We start from the raw sequence: 17,358 nt of genomic DNA, 5'->3' as shown, positions 1-17,358 counted from the left end.
GGAGCTGGATCCATAACTTGATTTTCCCCAAACGTGTTATGATTCCCACTGCCCCCCTGCTAGCTACACAGGCCACCCAGAGTCTGGTGTGGGCATGAGTGTAGAGGACGGGGGTCTGCGAGGCCTGGGCCGTCCCAGGCAGGCCCGCTGGACGCTGATGCTACTCCTGTCCACTACCATGTATGGTGCCCATGCCCCACTGCTGGCCCTGTGCCATGTGGAAGGCCGCGTGCCCTTCCGGCCCTCCTCAGCTGTGCTGCTGACGGAGCTGACCAAGCTGCTCCTATGCGCCTTCTCCCTCCTGGTGGGCTGGCAGGCATGGCCCCGGGGGGCTCCACCCTGGCGCCAGGCTGCCCCCTTTGCTCTATCAGCCCTGCTCTACGGCGCAAACAACAACCTGGTGATCTACCTGCAGCGGTACATGGACCCCAGCACCTACCAGGTGCTGAGCAATCTCAAGATTGGAAGCACAGCCTTGTTCTACTGTCTCTGCCTCCGGCGCCGCCTCTCTGCACGCCAGGGCTTGGCCCTGCTGCTGCTCATGGCAGCGGGGGCCTGCTATGCGGCAGGGGGCCTCCAGGACCCTGGCAGCACCCCAGCTGGGTCCCCTGCAGCAGCAGCCGCAAGCCCCATGCTCCTGCACATCACTCCACTGGGACTGCTGCTTCTCGTCCTGTACTGCCTCGTCTCCGGCCTGTCCTCCGTGTACACAGAAATGCTCATGAAGCGCCAGCGGCTGCCCTTGGCCCTTCAGAATCTCTTCCTCTACACTTTCGGCGTGCTTCTAAACCTCGGCCTGCATGCAAGCAGTGGCCCGGGCCCCGGCCTCCTGGAGGGTTTCTCGGGCTGGGCAGCACTCGTGGTGCTGAGCCAGGCCGTCAACGGACTGGTCATGTCAGCCGTCATGAAGCACGGCAGTAGCATCACACGCCTCTTCGTTGTGTCCTGCTCGCTGGTGGTCAACGCTGTGCTCTCAGCAGCCCTGCTGCGGCTGCAGCTCACGGCGGCCTTCTTCCTGGCCACGCTGCTCATTGGCCTGGCCGTGCGCCTGTACTATGGCAGCCACTAGCTCCTGACCCCTGACTCCTGACTCCTGACCCTGTCCATTGGGGGGCCCCTCTCCTCTCAGCAGCCCTGTAACAAGTGCCTTGTGAGAAAAGCTGGGGGTGTGAGAGCAGTCAAGTTAGTCTCGAGAGGCAGGTGGAGGAAGGGGCGCCCCTGGGAGACTTGAGTTGGTTTGGCTAAGGAAATGACCCCTACCACACACACACATACACACACACACACAGAAATAACCCCTAAACATGCACACACACACACACACATGGAAATGACCCCTACCACATACACAAACATGCACACACACACACACACACACACACACACACAGTCTTCAGACCCAGGAACTGCAGGAGCATGAATACCTGAGGAGTGGCCCTGGCCCCAGCAGAGGAGGCTCCCAGCTCCTCCTGCAAAGATGGAGTTGGGAGTGGACACAGCTGGTTCTCCTGGCCGCCTCTGGTTCTGTGGTCATCCTAGCGGCCCCAGCACCTGGGTGCTGGCTGCTCCAGCCCAGCTGTGGTGCATGCTACCCCTTAAGGGATCCTCACTCCCACTGTCCTGCAGGGAAGCCCAATTGCCAGATTATACGCCTATCTCCCAGGCCCCTCTGCCAAGCTGCCCTACTTCCGTGAGCGCCTGGAGACTGCCCCTATCGCCTTCACAGTGCTGCTCCACTCCCAGCCTTCTAGAACCCCTGGGAGGGCTGGGGCTTGATTCATCTCAGGGATTGTTGCCCCTGGGCTCTGACTTAAGCCTATACCCCTGACCTCTCTGCTTACCCCAGGTCCCACTGCCCCTCTACGGCTCCTAGGAGGCTCCATCCTTCCCATTCTGGGACCTGGCCCTGCCCAACAGCGTCCCAGCTCCCAGCAGCCCTACGAAACTCCATACAAGTGACCTGGGAGCAGGAGCAGAGAATTGTGTGTATTTCAATCAGTGTCTCTAATGGGAGAGCAATAAGGTCTTAATAAAGTGTTCCTATATCACCCGTGGTAGTCCTGTCTCTCTGTTGCATAACTTTCAGCATAATTTTACTCCTCTCAACTGAGTATTTTAATCCTTCACTCTCTCACTGTCATCCCGTTGCTCATCGATTTGCTTGAGCAGGAACCAATAACATCTCCATTGTAAGACATTGTTACTGTTCTTGGCATATTGAATACGCCACGGGTAGCTTGCCAGGCTCTGCCGTGTGGGCAAGATATTCTCGGTAGCTTGCCGGGCTCTCCAAGAGGGGCGGAGGAATCAAACCAGATCGGCCGCGTGCAAGGCAAACGCCCTACCCACTGTGCTTAATCCTTGGGTCACAAACCAGTTGTAAAGACTTCTACTGGTATTACCAGCAACATTATTTCTTTCTTTTGGGACCATACCCAGCAGTGCTCAGGATTATTCCTGGCTCTGCACTCAGGAGTTACTCCAGGCGGTACTCAGGGGTCAATATGGGATGCTGGTGATCGAACCTGGATTGACCACATGCAAGACAAACACCTAATCTACTGTACTATTACTCCAGCCCCAACATTCTTTCAAAGGCTTCAAGGAACCCAGACCATTGTCTGCCACATAACTTTTGAAACTTCCAGAAGCACAAAACTTGGACCCTGGGGAATTTGGAGAGAAACTTAGGTTTCTCTGGGCCCAGCTAGCCAATCTGTAGACTTGGCTTAGACACTCTGGTTCTTTTCACTGGGCCCATTTCCTCTGTTTCCCTCACTGACATCCTGCCGGCATCTTCAGGCCCAGATTTCTAGTAGGATATCTGCTAAGCCTGTCTTCAAAAAGAGGGCCCGGAGTGATTGCATATGACCTACCTGGTTTGGATCCTCCGAGCATCGCCAGAAATGATTTCTGAGTATAGAGCTAGGAGTAACCCCTGAGTATTGCAGAGTGTGACCCCCCTCCACACACAGAAAAAGTCCCAGAGTCCTGAGAGATTGCTTAGGAGTCCTGGGCTCATGCCTTCCGTGTGCAAGACGCAGATGACTTGAAGTAGAATCTAGGGAGTGGAACTGAGAACCTTGGACGAGGAGGCATGTTGGTGCTTGGGATGAAAGCCAAGGCTTCTTGGGGGCTGGAATGATAGCACAGCGGGTAGGGCATTTGCCTTGTGCGCAGCCGACCCAAGTTCAATTCCCAGCATCCCATATGGTCCCCTGAGCACCGGCAGGAGTAATTCCTGAGTGCAAAGGCAGGAGTAATCCCTGTGCATCACCGGGTGTGACACCTCCCTCCCCCCAAAAAAAAGCCGAGGCTTTTTTTATTTTTGGGGGGAAAGGCCTTCCCAACAGGGCTGCACCAAGGGTGTTCAGTTTCTATTTCCTCATAAGCTCCCTAGTGATCCTGATGCCCGCTGTATCTTGCAAACCACTAGACAAGGAATAAGGGCTCTGCAGACTGGCCCGAGTGCTAGCAAATAGACCCTTGGGAGTTCCGCCATTTTTCCTGACTTTAGCTGCCTTGTCTCTGATGAGCATCACACTGCCCACTGCTACAGTCCCTCTCTCCAGTAGGAATACAAGGGGAGCTGTGGCGTGAAGCAGTCTTGTCACTGCAGAGATGTATGAGGCTGCTGCCAGTGATGGGAAACAGGGCTGTGTTGCTAGGCAGTAGGATTTGGGGGACCATCGTTGTCGATGCAGACTGTGATCAACCAAAATATCGTGCAGTGTGTAGTTGTAGCTTGCAGGGTGCTGGGAAAGGCTAAATGAAATCATGTCTATTAGGTGCTTAGCAGAGACTCAACATTGAAGTGATCTGGTTGAAAGGTGTTATTTTTGTTTGGGGGGGGGACCACACTAAGTAGGGTTCAAGGCGTAGCCCCAGACTTTGTGCTTGGGGTTCATTCCCAACAGTGCTAGGGACCATATGATGCCAAAGATCAAACCAGGGGCCGCTGTGCTCCAACCTATTAAGCACTTGCCCCAGCCTGGAGGTGTTACTCATTAACTGTCATTAAGCTTAACTTGGTCACCGCGTCCCAATTGCCTCTCCTGGAACTCTGAAGAATGAGGAAAAAGGAAACTGTCTCCAAAGGATTCCTGATTCTCAGAGCTCTCCCCAGGCTGAGAGCCAGACATGGCTCCCCGCAGGCTCGTCTGCACCCCACGAAGCTGCAGGTTCTGGGCTTGGAGCTCCTGGTTCTGCGTGGCCAGGTTGATGGAGTCTTGCAGGACGCCAGCCAGCAGGCTGCGGTGACGGTGCTCCCGGTCCGCAGCCTGCTCTGCCCACAGCCCTCGCCAGGCTTGGAACACCTGTGCCCACGGAGAGATGCTGTCAGCAGCCCACCCCGAGCCAGCACAGGGCCTGACCCCGAGCGCTCACCTGCAGCACGTGGCGGGTCCGAGCGCGGGCAGCGCGCACGTGCAGCTCATAGAGGGCAGCCAGGTCCTGCTCGGCTGTGTCGCGCTCCGCCTGAACCGCCTCCAGCTGCAGTCTCAGCGCCATCTGCTCCCGGTGCCATCCCTGCCGTGCCTTGGAGACCTTCTGGGGAAAACCAGACGCTCTGTGGACGTCTATGCCAGGCTACGTCTACGTCAGTGCCAGGCTCTAGAAATTTCATGTGTATTTTTTTCAAGGGGACGACACCCAGCAGTGCTCAGAAACCGGTCCCGGTGGTGCTGGGGGACGGGGCTCAAATGTGGTTTGTTCCATATGCACAACGTTAGCTCCAGCCCTTTAAGCTCCAACCCAAAATTTCATGTGTATTTTTCAGCTTTATCCCATGGCAGCAATTTAGAGCAGCTGCCATTTTACAAATGTGGAATCAGCAGGTCAGAGCAGCGCCTAACTGGCTGCAGTTCACGTGGCTGAGGAGAAATGGATCTGGGACGTGGCTTTCCAAGGTTCTCCCTCAGCCTCGGGCTAAAGCCCAAGTCCAAAGGCGTGGTGCATTCTGGGCTCCTTAACTTTGCCTTTGACCCAGAAAACGCCAGGCTCCAGCCAGCAATTCACAACCCCTCTGGCCCTGGCTCGTATGGTACTGTTCTCTCAGCACATGTGACAGTTCCCGCCCCTGCCCAGGCTCAACAACTTCTCCTTCATTTTTCCTGACAAATTCTCTCCAGCGAGTGTGTCTGTGTATCTAGCACAGGCCGCCCTCGCAGCGCCCAGGGTTTAATGAATTCCTCAGACTGATTCATTTGTCCCATAAGCTTCTGCTGAAGGGCCGCTTCCAGCCTGGGTCAGGTTCCCACAAGCCCCTCATCATCACATTTGTCACTGAGAATTCCCTCCTGTATCCCCACAAGGCTGTGAGAAAAGAGTGGCCCAGCTGTTGGTGATTGGCAGCCCCCAGGACAGCCTGGCTCATTAGGAGGAACCTCAGAAGAACGCCCCTCACCTCCTCTCCAGCCATCAGACTTCCAGCCTGATCATCCACCACCTCCTCCTCTTCCTGTTCCAAATGCTTCAGTTCCTCTTGAATCAAGGCTTGGTGCTGTTCTCGCAGCCTCTGCCTCCGGGCCTGGGCCAGGAAAAACTGCAGAGGCACCTCTGGGGCCTGTTGGTGGTGTGAGAGCATGGGAGGCCCACTACAGAAGCCCAGGAGGGCACATAGCTTTGGTTCACAGAACCCCGCCTGACCAGGGCTGCTCCCCAAACCCTCTAGGACCTCACAGACTTGGTAGAGCCTGTGGCCCAGAAATTTGGAGGCCATGGAGCAGTGGGGGTGGAGAAGTGTTGGGTCTCTCCATAGGTTCCATGGAGACCCAGCAGAACTGTTCCCCGAATCCATCCCTTAGGACAGCAGCCCTTTCTCATGCCACCCCACCCCCTCCCCGGAGTCATTAACCCGTCTGGTCCTTTATTTGGTCTATAGATATTCCTAGTGTTAGTTCAGGGAAGGCAGGAGACAGAGAAGATAAGATTTGCAATTGTGCCATTTTTCACTCTGCCAGCTGCACCCAGCTGTTCTGGGTAACAAGGTGTCACCTCTTCCTTGGAGTCGCTGGGAAGATGCTTTTGTTGGAGCCCATGTCCTAGAGACGCTCTACCTACATGGGGAGAAAATGCAGTTAGACACATCAAAGGTGCACAAGTCCCCCAGTTCTACCCCCAAGCCCTTGACCCACCTTGGGGCTGCCCTTGGAGGCCTGGGCTGTGCCTTGCTGCCACATCTGTCACCTGTTGAGAAGATGAGAGCCAGTAGTCCACACCCTCCCGCCTGGGCCAGCCTGGGTTAAGAGCTGGGCCTAGAGCAGAAATATCCCTCAGCGCTAGAACATCTGCCTGGCGTATGTAAGGCAGCATTTCTGGCACCACAGACACAGTTTCTTAATGTTGCATCCCGGGACGCACAAGGCAATTTTATGTTGGGGTTTTTTTGGTTTACTTGGGTTTTTGTTTTGTTTTGTTTTGTTTGTTGTGTTTTTTTGCTGCACCCAGTGATACTAAGGGGTCACTGCTGGCTCTGCACTCAGGAGTTATGTCTAGCAGTGCTCCGGAGACCATATGGGATGCTGGCGATTAAACTGAATCAGCCACATGCAAGGCAAGCACCCTACACACTGTACTATCTTCCAGCCCTACGGTTTTCTTTTTCTTTCTTTTTTTTAATAGGGGTCATACCCAGCAGTGCTTGGTTCCAGGCCCCTCCTGGCAGTGGGGATGGGAGTGAGGTAGGTATGCAGTGCTGGGAATCGAACCTGGGGCCATGCACACGGGAAGCGTGTGCTCTGACACCTCTGGGTCCTCCCCCTCCCATGAGACACATTTTATTTTATTTTATTTTATTTTATTTTATTTTATTTATTTATTTATTTATTTTTGCTTTTTTGGGTCACACCTGGCAATGCACAGGGGTTACCTCCTGGCTTTGCACTCAGGAATTACTCCTGGCGGTGCTCAGGGGACCATATGGGATGCTAGGAATTGAACCCGGGTCAGCCGCGTGCAAGGCAAACGCCCTACCCGCTGTGCTATCGCTCCAGCCCCCCATGAGACACATTTTAAAAAGAAATGATACTATGATCGTACTTGGTTTGAAATCAGACCAGTCATTGTCAGTCTCTCATTTTCCTCTCTTTTTTTTTTCTTTCCCGTATTGAGAGAGGGTGATTGGGGCCACACCGGGTGATGTTTAGATCTCTACACTCAGAAATTATTCTTGGCAGTGCTCTGGGAACCAAAAGGGGTGACAGGGAGTGAATCCAGGGGGGCCACATGCAAGGCAAGTGCCCTGCCCACTGGACTCAGGCCCTAGTCCCTCTTCTTCTTGGGCTTGCAGGTGACTATCTTTTAGGTCTCCATCCCCTCATTTGACTTTGATTAAAGTTAGAAAGAGGTTGGGATGATGCTCAAAGGGCTGGAATGCTTCACATGCGGGAGCCCCAGGTTCGAGCCTCATACCATGTGGTCCTTTGAGTGCCACGAATGTGGTATCTCCCACCCACTCCCCACCACCCCAGCGGGGGAAAAGCTGTAGAGTGTTTAAAGAGAGATAAGGTACACAGTGACTTGCAGTAACGAGCACTGCTGAGTTACTGAAAGTGAGCAGACCTAATTCCTGAAGCCCAGGTTCCTAAAAACCAAGGTTAGGGTTTCTAGAAGTGCCACACCCTCTAGTGCTCAGAGGCCATGCATTGCCTGTCACATGCTAAGCAAGAACTGTAACCCCTGTACTACCTTCCCCCAGCCTCTAGAAACCAATTTGTGAGGGGCTGGAGTGCTAGTACAGCAAGTAGGGCATTTGCCTTGCACATGGCTGACCCAGGTTCGATTCCCAACATCCCATATGATCCCCCGAGCATCACCAGGATAATTCCTGAGTGTAAAGCCAGGAGTAACCCCTGTGCATTGCTGGGTGTGACCCAAAAAGCAAAAAAAAAAAAAAAAAAAAAAAAACCAACAAAATAAAAATCATTTTATTTTTGTCCTTGTTTTTGTGAGTTGTTTTTTGTTGTTGGCTGGTTTGGGGTTTGGGTTTTGGGGTCACACTTGGTAATGCTAGGTCTTACTCCTCATTCTGTGCTCAGGGTATGCAGTGCTGGGAATCGAACCTGGGGCCATGCACTCCTAGTGGGGTTTAGGAAACCATATGAGGTACTGGAGACCATTTGAGCTGATCAAACCCAAGTTTTATCAGTTCATGCAGATAAGCTCCTTATTCACTGTTCTATCTCTATCTCTCCAGCCCAAAAGCCCAAGTTTAAAGAATTACAAGTTTTAAAAAAATAATGTGGGACTGGAGCGGGTAGGGCGTTTGCCTTGCATGCAGCTGACGAGGTTTGATTCCCAGCATCCCATATGGTCCTCCGAGCACTGCCAGGAGTGATTCCTGAGTGCAGAGCCAGGAGTAACCCCTGAGCACTGCCAAATGTGACTCAAAAAGTGAAAAAAAAAAAAATGAAGAACCAGAAACTGAATTTGAATTCCAGCCTCCACATGACAAACCATGAAAGACAGGTCTCTCTTCTGCACAAAAGGGGCCATGCATTTTAACGTGGGGAAAGCATTTCAGGACTTGGGCGTGTTTGCACTCTTGCCACCTAGTAGGACTCCAGTGACCTATAACTGTCATTCTTTCTCTGAACCTCAGTTTGCTCACTGGGAAGTGGGAGCAGTTCCTCCCCTGTTTAAATACTAATGTGTACAGAATATAGTGAGACAAAACAAGTGAAAAGGGGACTGGTGAACGAGTACAGTGGGTCAGGCGTTTCCCTTACATGCCACTGAACCGGGTTCGATCCTCAGCACCACATGTGTTTCCCCAATCACTGCAGGAGTGAACCCTGACTGCAGAACCAGGAGTAAGCCTTGAGCACTGCCAAGTATGGCCCAAAAAATATAAAAAAAAGACACTATCAAAGAATGACAAACCCTTGACTTGTATTTTGCTACTGATTACTAATGGTCAGGGTGGGGGCAGTAGGGGCCAAACAATTGATGGGACAGAAGTAACCATAGGGACAGTTGTGGAGGGTTGTGGGCTTTTGGTAGGGGTGAGGTGTGGTAATTTGGCACGTCAATACTGTATACACTGGCATTAACATAACCCAAACTAACAAATTAGAAATGAAATCACTATCACTATATCACTGTCATCCATTTTTCATCAATTTGCTGGAGCAGGCTCAGTAACGTCTCCATTCATCCCAGCCCTGAGATTTTAGCAGCCTATCCTTACTCATCCTTCCAAATGGTGCCGTATTAGAGGCTCTTTCAGGGTCAGGGGAATGAGATCCGTCATTGTTACTGTATTTGGCATATCGAATATACCACAGAAAGCTTGCCAGGCAAGAACACAGCTAGAGGGGCTGGAGTGATAGCACAGCGGGTAGGGCGTTTGCCTTGCACGTGGCCAACCCAGGTTCGAATCCCAGCATCCCATATGGTCCCCTGAGCACCGCCAGGGGTAATTCCTGAGTGCAGAGCCAGGAGTAACCCCTGTGCATCGCCAGGTGTGACCCAAAAAGCAAAAAAAAAAAAAAAAAAAAAAAAGAACACAGCTAGAAATGAAATAATAAAACATTTCTATAATTTTCCCTTCAAGACAAAGTCTAAACATCTCAAACTTAGGAAGTCCTGTGTGCCCTGGCCCCTACTTCCCTTTGCTTTCCTCTCCTAACTCTCTTCTGCAAACTCTTCTCCGGCAAACGGAGCTGTTTGCATGTTCCCAATGGGACCAGGGCCTCACACCCTGCTGTGATGCCACCTTGAATTTCCTCCTCACTCGTATCTACTGGCCACCTCCTTCAGGAGCCAACTTCCTTCCTCTCACCAACACTTAGGTGCCCCAGAACCGAGTGTCCGATAAGCCGGCCAGAGAACTGATCACGTTTCTGATCATTGTTTCCAGCAGATGACCACTTCCTCCAGGCCCAGGATTTCCAGGGTTTGTGCAGTGATGTACTCGGTACACAGTGAGTAGACAATAAATGTGTGGAAATCAGCGGATGAAGGAAGAAAAGAAGAGTCCCTCCTTTGCCAGCAGCGGGGTTCCTGAGTGGTGGGATGAGACGTACCAGTGGTTCTTGGGGCCCCACTGCCTCAGCTTCGACGCCTTTGAGTATCCAGTTCTCTATCCGCTGGCTCCAGGCTTTTGTGACCTAGGGAGAGAGGGCTCGAGGCGGGCTCCGGGCCTTCCTGGCCCAGGCACCTCCAGGCCTCACCTTACTTACCCGCAGCTCCTGCAGGGCCCTGGCCAGCTGGTTGAGCCCACCAGGGGCCACGGGGTCCCCCAGGAGGCCTGAACGCAGGCTCTTCAGGCCCAGCCGCCGAGCCCGGGCTTCTTGCGCTGCATCCCACAGGGTGGGGCCCACCTGTTTCACCTGTGTCCGCCTCCGCTGCACCCCCAACAGAGCAGCCTGGAGCAAGCTCAGGGAGCTGCCTGGTGAGAGAAACTCAGTGATCACCCCTGCCCCTGGGCTCCAGAACAGATAATATAATATATTTTTGGATTAATAGAATAGATTTTTATAAATATTTTTCTTGGAGTAATATATAATTTTTCAGCATTTGCCTTGCACATGGCGGACCCAGGTTCGATTGCTCCACCCCTCTCAGAGAGACCGGCAAGCTACCGAGAGTATTCCGCCCACACAGCAGAGCCTGACAAGCTACCGTGGTGTATTCCATATGCTAAAAACAGTGACAAGTCTCACAATAGAGATATTACTGGTGCCCGCTCAAGCAAATCGATGAGCAATGGGATAATAGTGATAAACAGTGACTATATAATTTTTTAAAAGTTTTTCATTAAGATATTTTTCAATTTGGGCTGCAGAGAGAGTACAGCAGGTAGGATGCTTATTTTACAATGGCCAACCTGGGTTCAATCCCCAGCACCCTATATGGTCCCTCCTAGTCCTGCCAGGAATGATCCCTGAGTGCAGAGTCAGGAGCATTACCAGGTGTGGCCTGACTGGGAAAAAAAAGTGGGGGTGGGACAGGGGAGGGACAGAGGGATAGTACTGTGGTAATTTTGGTACCCATATGGATACCCATCCCATATGGGTACCATCAGGAATAATTCCTGAGTGCAAAGCCAGGAGTAAACCCTAAGCATCACCAGTTCAAAAAAAATTTTTTTTATTTAAATGTGCACACAGTATAAGAAATCCATTCACTTTTCCCCCAGCTCACACAATCCTCAAATTATGGCTGTTCTTGTTCAATCTCTTCCTTCCACTTGACAAGTTCCCTGGCAACTTGTCTTTTTACAGAGGCCTCATTTTCTTTGTTTCTTCTTGTTTTTTTTATTATTTTTATTTTTATTTTGTTAGCTTTTTGGGTCACACATGGTGATGCACAGGGGTTACTCCTGGCTCTGCACTCAGGAATCACCCCTGGCGGTGCTCAGGGGACCATATGGGATGCTGGGATTTGAACCCGGGTTGGCCGCGTGCAAGGCAAACGCCCTACCCGCTGTGCTATCGCTCCAGCCCCTGTTTTTTTATTTTTTGAGGTTTCCCGCCCCCCCTCAGGAAACCATGGAGTGGTGGGGATCAAATCCAGATATCCCAGATATCCGCTGTACTAGCGCTAAAGCCTGATTTTTAAAAATTTTGTTATTATTTGCTTCTGGGGTCACACACGGCAATGCTCAGGGGTTATTCCTGGCTGTGCACTCAGAAATTACTTGTGGCGGTGCTCAGGGAACCATATGGGATGCCAAGGATGGGACGCAGGGGGACTGTGTCAAGTCAACACCCTCCCCTCTGTGCTATAGCTTTGGTCCCTAAAGCCTGATTTTTTTTTTCTTTTTGGGTCACACACAGTGATGCCCAGGGGTTACTCCTGGTTGTGCACTTAGAAATTACTTGTGGGGGCTGGAGAGATAGCACAGCGGGTAGGGCGTTTGTCTTGCACGCGGCCGACCCGGGTTCAAATCCCAGCATCCCATATGGTCTCCTGAGCACGGCCAGGGGTGATTCCTGAGTGCAGAGCCAGGAGTAGCCCCTGTGCATTGCCAGGTGTGACCCAAAAAGCAAATAAATAAATAAATAAATCTTTAAAAAAAAAATTACTTGTGGCGGTGCTTGAAGGACCATATGGGATGCCAGGGATGGAACCCAGGTCAGCCGCATGCAAGGCAAACTCCCTACCCACTGCACTATGGCTCCAGCCCCAAGCCTGATTTTTAATGGGTGAATTTTTAATAGGTCCCTCCTCTTCCCAGATCCTCCCTTTTCTCATCTAGCAGTTACACCTTTCTTTCTCATCTGTCTGTGAGATGTGCCGCAACACCAGGGTGTACCAATGTGAAAATACTTGGTGAGCCATGCAGGTTCTCAGGGGGGTGGAGGGTGCTTTTATTACTGACCTTCCTCTTCACCCTGGCACCTCTCAATTCTGGCCCTCTCCAGGTGAGGCTAGAGCTGCACTGCTCATGCCCAAGGCCAGATCCCAGAATGTCCCAGGAAACCCCATATCCTCCCCCAGGCCACCTTGAGGGTCCACGCGAAGAAGTAGGCCACTGTAGTTGTTTCCTTCCAGGAGACAAGAGACAACCCAAGGCAGGGAGCCCTCCTCCTTCTCATCAGCCGCCTCGCCAGCCAGCACCTGCAGCAGCGGGCAGTCCCTGCCAAGAGAGGGAAAGGGCCGTGCCCGCTGGTGGGTGGGGGGAGATGGCTGGAGACACATGATGGAAAGTTCTGACCAGTTCTGTTACTTCCTCCTGGGTTGTCTACTCTAGCACACAACTAGCAACCTAGTGTAGATCTGAATTTTAGTTTAGTTTTTAGGTTTTGCGGCCAGGGGTTTGGGCCACACCCAGCAGTGTTCAGGGCTTAACCCTGGCTCTGTGCCCAGGGATCACTCCTGGTGGTGCTCAGGAGACCAGAGATGGTGTCAGGATCTAAACCAGGCCAAGGCATGCAAGGACCACTGTACTAGCTCTCTGTCCCTCTCTAGTTTCATTTCTACTAAAGCACAGTTTGTGATTTCCACAGGGGCAATTGGGCCATACCCAGTCGTGCTGTGGGGTGTGGGACATGCAATGCAGAGGTTCAAACCCAGGGTCTCTTACGTACACATCTTCTTGCCATTTGAGTCACATAATTTATTAATTATTACTATTGTTTTTTAATTACATGAACAGGGCTGGAGCATTGTAGAACTTTGTATAGTAGTAAGTCACTTGCCTTGCACACAGCCAACCTGGCTTCAATTCCCCAGCTTACATTCCATATATATATATAAAAAAAAAAGTTGACAAAGCATGTTGACATCAGCAGCTCTGAAGATTTGTCCCAGGAACATCTGACAAAAATGGCTCTTGCCTTGCATATAGCTAATCCAGCATGTTTGATTTCCAGCACTGAATATGGTCTCTCGAGCTCTGCCAGAAGTAAGCTCTGGCCCAAACAACAACAAACAGTCCACACTTCTGGCTGGGGTACCACATTTCTGGAGGGAGCAGAGTGGATCTTGTTCTCAGTAATTGTGTTTGTCTGTTTTGACCATCTGGGATTTCTCCAGAGGACAGCTGGAAAAGGTTTCCCATTGCTTGTCTTGGAACTCAGAGCAGAGCAGTAATAAAGAGGATGTCACCCAAAACAGTGTGAGGTGAGAAACAAAGAACAATGAGACTAACCGCAGATATCTAGACAGACTGGGAGAAGTGGGAGAATGAGATTTTGATGGACTGAGGGCTTTGAAAAGTTACCACATGTATTGAGAAGCCAAGAAAGCCCCAAGTATATATGTCCAGAGTTGTTTGCATGCTCAGAAAAGACTGAGGCATGAGAGTACCTTAAGATTTATTTGCTGATTGGGCCAGAGTGATAGTACAACAGAAAGGGCATTTGCCTTGTATGCAGCCAACCTGGGTTCTATTCCCAGCATCTCATATAGTCCTCCAAGCACCGCCAGGAGTGATTCCTGAGTGCAGAGCCAGGAGTAGTAACCTCTGTAACCTCTGATCATCGCTGGGTGTGACCAAAAAAGAAAAAAAATTATTTGCAGACCACACATCCAAGAAGCTTGGAAACTCCAAAACACTCTGAGTGACCCCCAAGTATGCTCTCCACAAAAAAATTTTGAAGATACTCTATGTCACACTCCCTAATCCGCTCGAAACCATGCCTGGGGATGCTCAGAGAGATAATACAGTGAGGCTTGCCTTGCACACAGCAGACCCAGATTCAATCCTCGGCACCCCACGTGTCATTCCAGCCCACCAGGAGTGATTCCCAAGTGGGAGTCAGAAGTAAGTCCTGAACACCACCAGGTGTGGACCCGCTCCCCCCAAAGAAAACCATGACTGAATTTTATGCACACACACATATACACATGTATGTGCTCACACATATGTGTGTTTGTACACAGATATGATTTACTAAATAGTTCCACTAATTCCTGGTTGCCTCTTACCACCTCTTCAGGGAACAAATCTACGAGCTTGGCTCTGGTGTGCCTGTACAATGAGAGGGAGGGGCCTCTGCATCCATGATTTCTGAACCCCCCCTTAGCAGTCAGACTTACGGAGCTCCTGGGAGCTGCAGGATCCGCAAAGTCCCATACCACATGGCCTGAGTTCCGCACCCCGTGGGAGGGTCAGGTCCAGGACAGGACATGGTGAGGGAGAGCAGAGAGCAGCCCCTGGGGAGGAGAGGATGCTTAGGCCGCGTGCCTAGGGGAGCTAGGAGCACACAGGTGTCCTCTCTCCTCACCTGCCTTCACCCCCTGAGGCCTGCAAGTACAGCTCGGAGGCCACTCCTGCGTCAGACACCTCCACTTCCCGGGCATCTTCCACCACACTGGAAGAGGGGAAGAGGCACTGGGTTTCTAACTACCCAGACCTCTGCATGGGGAGCACAGAAAGATCCCAGGGCCACAGGAAAAGCATTCCCAAGGCTCTCAGCTTGGTCCAGCCCTCTCTTCTTTGCCATCTTAATTTCCCCCCCTGTTATCTGCCCAATGAGAGAAACATAGGGGCTGCTTTGACTAGTGCCCGTCTTCCAGGTCGAGAAGCTCAAGTTCAATTCAGTGAGATGTTCAGGACATGCAGTATTGGGGTCAGAGTGATACTGCAGCTGGGAGAGCGTTTTTCTTGAATGTGGTGGGCCCAGATTTAATCCCCGGCATCCCAAACACATAGCCAGGAATAAGCCCTGTGCACTGCTAAGTGTGCCCCTCCAGTCCCCCCAAAACATGCAGCGTAACATTGAGCGAGTTAGAAGGGAAATAGGGCTAGGGGGGTTCTGGGGGTAAACCCAGGCCTTGTAAGATTGACCCTAAGTCCAGAGCTTCCCTCCCTCAGGCGTCAGGAAGGGAGAGAAGGGAAGGGAGCCTTCCACTCGGGTATCAGCCTCAGCACCCCCTGAGCCCAGGACACTCACAGGCCCAGAGGAGTCACGTGCAGCACCGACACTTCCTCTGCCCCTGGGGAGAGCAGGTCCCGGGCCTTCCCCTGGCCGCTGAGCTGCAGCACACACAAGCACACACGTCCAGTTACTCAGGCCTCTCCCGGCCTGCAGCCACAGGAGCCTCCCTCCAAGGCCTGGAGTGACAACGTGACACCCAAATAGAGCCAGCTGGGGCCCAGGGAGAGAGTAGGGGTTCCTGGAATGCAGCTGATCCTGGGGGCACTGCGTAGGGTCCCTGGAGCACCATCAGGAGTGACTCCTGACTGAGCACAGAGTCAGGAGAAGCCCCTGAGCACTGCTGGGTGTGGCCCCAAAATCCAAACATCACCTCCCCACCAAAGTAATACTACCCATTAGGGGCAAGAATAAAGGAAATATCCAGTGAGGCAAACCGCGCAGGAGAGCAAAAAGATGGGGGAGACGGGGCCCCCTGACTGCCCACGATCCTTTGGCTCTTCCCTCAGCACGACCGGGCCAGCTGGCCCGCCTCACCTGCACCAGGCTCAGAGTGCTCAGCCTGGGAGCAGAGCCCCCGCGGGCCTCCTCAAACAGCGTCTGCAGCAGCTGAGGGGGAGAGAGGGCTTCAGCTGGGGGCTGCAAGGACGGATCCGTCCTGTCCTGTTGGTGCCTGCCTTTGCGTGGTGCCACAGACATGGTGACTGGGACAGAGAACTCACGGGAGCAGACGGGTGAGCAGCTGTTTTCAGTGGACTCTGCGATTTGCTCACAGGTGAGGGCAGACGGGGGGGATGGCGCAGGCTGGGACGGGAATGCAGAGAAGATGACAAGGTCCTAAGGCAACCCTCTGACGTAGGGGTGAAGCAAGGCTTTCGAGTTACCACTGTTGGCATCACCCTCCCTGTTTGGTCCTTCCACACGTCTTCTCCCTGAGGTGCCCCATTGGCTCTCTCCCACCTTCCCCGACCTCTCACTCACTGCATAAACTGTCCCTTGGAAGAATGTCCTGGGGGCATTCTAGGATCCTCAAGGAAAAAAGAAAGGTTCTAGAAGGTGTCTTGGAGGAGGCAGAGCCCAAACCTCAGGAGACCTAGGTTTGGGGACACCTCTGGAACTCACCTGAGGTACTAGTCGAGGTGCCTCTTTCTCCCGGCCCCGAAGCAGTAGAGCCACGCTGTAGCCCCGACCCACAGAGCCCAGTGTGGGCTGGACTCGAGCCAGCAGCTCCTGCTCTGCCTCCTGACGGGAGACTCATGTCATTGCACCCCCAGGCATCCTAGGAGCCAAGAGCCCCCACCCCGGGCTCCCCCACCCCCGGCACAAACACATCACCCAGCACCCCTTACCTGAGCTGCAGCAGCATCCAGGACTCTGTCAAAGGTGAGGCGTTCCTGGGGGTGGGGGAGGGGTTGGCGCTCTGACGCCCACTTTCCTGCTCCCACATGCCCCGCCTGCTCCCCATCCTCCCCTCTACCTGAGTCTCCAGGGTCCCAGACTGAAGCAGGCAGATACTCTGGGGCCCCTCCAGAAGGATTTTGGGGTGACAGGTCTCCTCAGGGCCTGAGAAAGGGGTGGCTTCATATCAACTCTAATTGATCCGACTGCTGCTCTCAGCCTTCACCTCCGTTTTCTAACCTGAAATGGCTGAACCATCACCCTTACCCAAGAGACCCCTCAGCCTGCGCTGCCTGAGAGGGAGTGGGGCCGGGGAGGGCTCCTACCTGGCCCGCGGCCTTGCTCTACTTCCAGCACCACGGTCAGCATGGCTGCTGCGTGGTCAGTGAGCGCTGAGCAGAGCCCCCAGGCCACCAGCCGTGCCCTCTCCCTGCTCCCCGTCTCTCAGGTTCCCCTTAATAATTCAGCGCCTGATCAAAGTACATAATCACTCAGCAAAGGCGCTGACTGAGGACAGTGTGTGCCGTTCTTTCCCTTCCTCTTAGAGAATGGCGTGGGTAATGGCGGGGACAATAGAATGATGCACGCAGCAGCAGCAGTTAGGAACTTATGGCCAGACCTGTTCTATCCCTCC

The 17,358-nt window shown here is 52.7% G+C and overlaps 2 protein-coding genes across 2 annotated transcripts; one reads left to right on the top strand and one right to left on the bottom strand.

Annotated features, from left to right (window-relative positions):
• Positions 1-94: 94 nt before the first annotated feature.
• LOC101549109 (probable UDP-sugar transporter protein SLC35A4) lies at positions 95-2,047 on the top strand. Its single transcript, XM_004609999.2, has one exon. It carries the CDS (start codon positions 95-97, stop codon positions 1,067-1,069), a length of 975 nt encoding a protein of 324 aa, XP_004610056.2. The 3' UTR covers positions 1,070-2,047.
• Positions 1,607-17,093, bottom strand: LOC101549379 (uncharacterized). Its single transcript, XM_055141985.1, has 13 exons — positions 17,051-17,093; positions 16,804-16,889; positions 16,676-16,720; positions 16,449-16,565; positions 15,864-15,935; positions 15,345-15,427; positions 14,676-14,762; positions 12,450-12,583; positions 10,116-10,390; positions 5,405-5,563; positions 4,387-4,545; positions 4,172-4,316; positions 1,607-1,620 (listed from the first exon to the last, which is right to left on the bottom strand). Exons 1-13 carry the CDS (start codon positions 17,091-17,093, stop codon positions 1,607-1,609), a joined length of 1,419 nt encoding a protein of 472 aa, XP_054997960.1.
• Between the last annotated feature and the right edge of the window lie 265 nt (positions 17,094-17,358).

This window comes from Sorex araneus, chromosome 6 (genome assembly GCF_027595985.1).
Source record: "Sorex araneus isolate mSorAra2 chromosome 6, mSorAra2.pri, whole genome shotgun sequence".
Classification (NCBI taxonomy): domain Eukaryota; kingdom Metazoa; phylum Chordata; class Mammalia; order Eulipotyphla; family Soricidae; genus Sorex; species Sorex araneus.
The sequence above is the reverse complement of the archived record's forward strand: the minus strand, read 5'-3'. Positions and strand labels throughout refer to the sequence as shown.

Excerpts from the sequence above, each read along its gene's own strand:
- LOC101549109 (XM_004609999.2), top strand. The coding sequence starts at position 95 with ATGAGTGTAGAGGACGGGGGTCTGCGAGGCCTGGGCCGTCCCAGGCAG.
- LOC101549379 (XM_055141985.1), bottom strand. The coding sequence starts at position 17,093 with ATGCTGACCGTGGTGCTGGAAGTAGAGCAAGGCCGCGGGCCAG. Across the intron at positions 16,721-16,803 it reads CTGGGACCCTGGAGACTCAG|GAACGCCTCACCTTTGACAG; the intron begins GTAGAGGGGAGG and ends CCCCACCCCCAG. Across the intron at positions 4,546-5,404 it reads GTCTGATGGCTGGAGAGGAG|GTCTCCAAGGCACGGCAGGG; the intron begins GTGAGGGGCGTT and ends TTTCCCCAGAAG.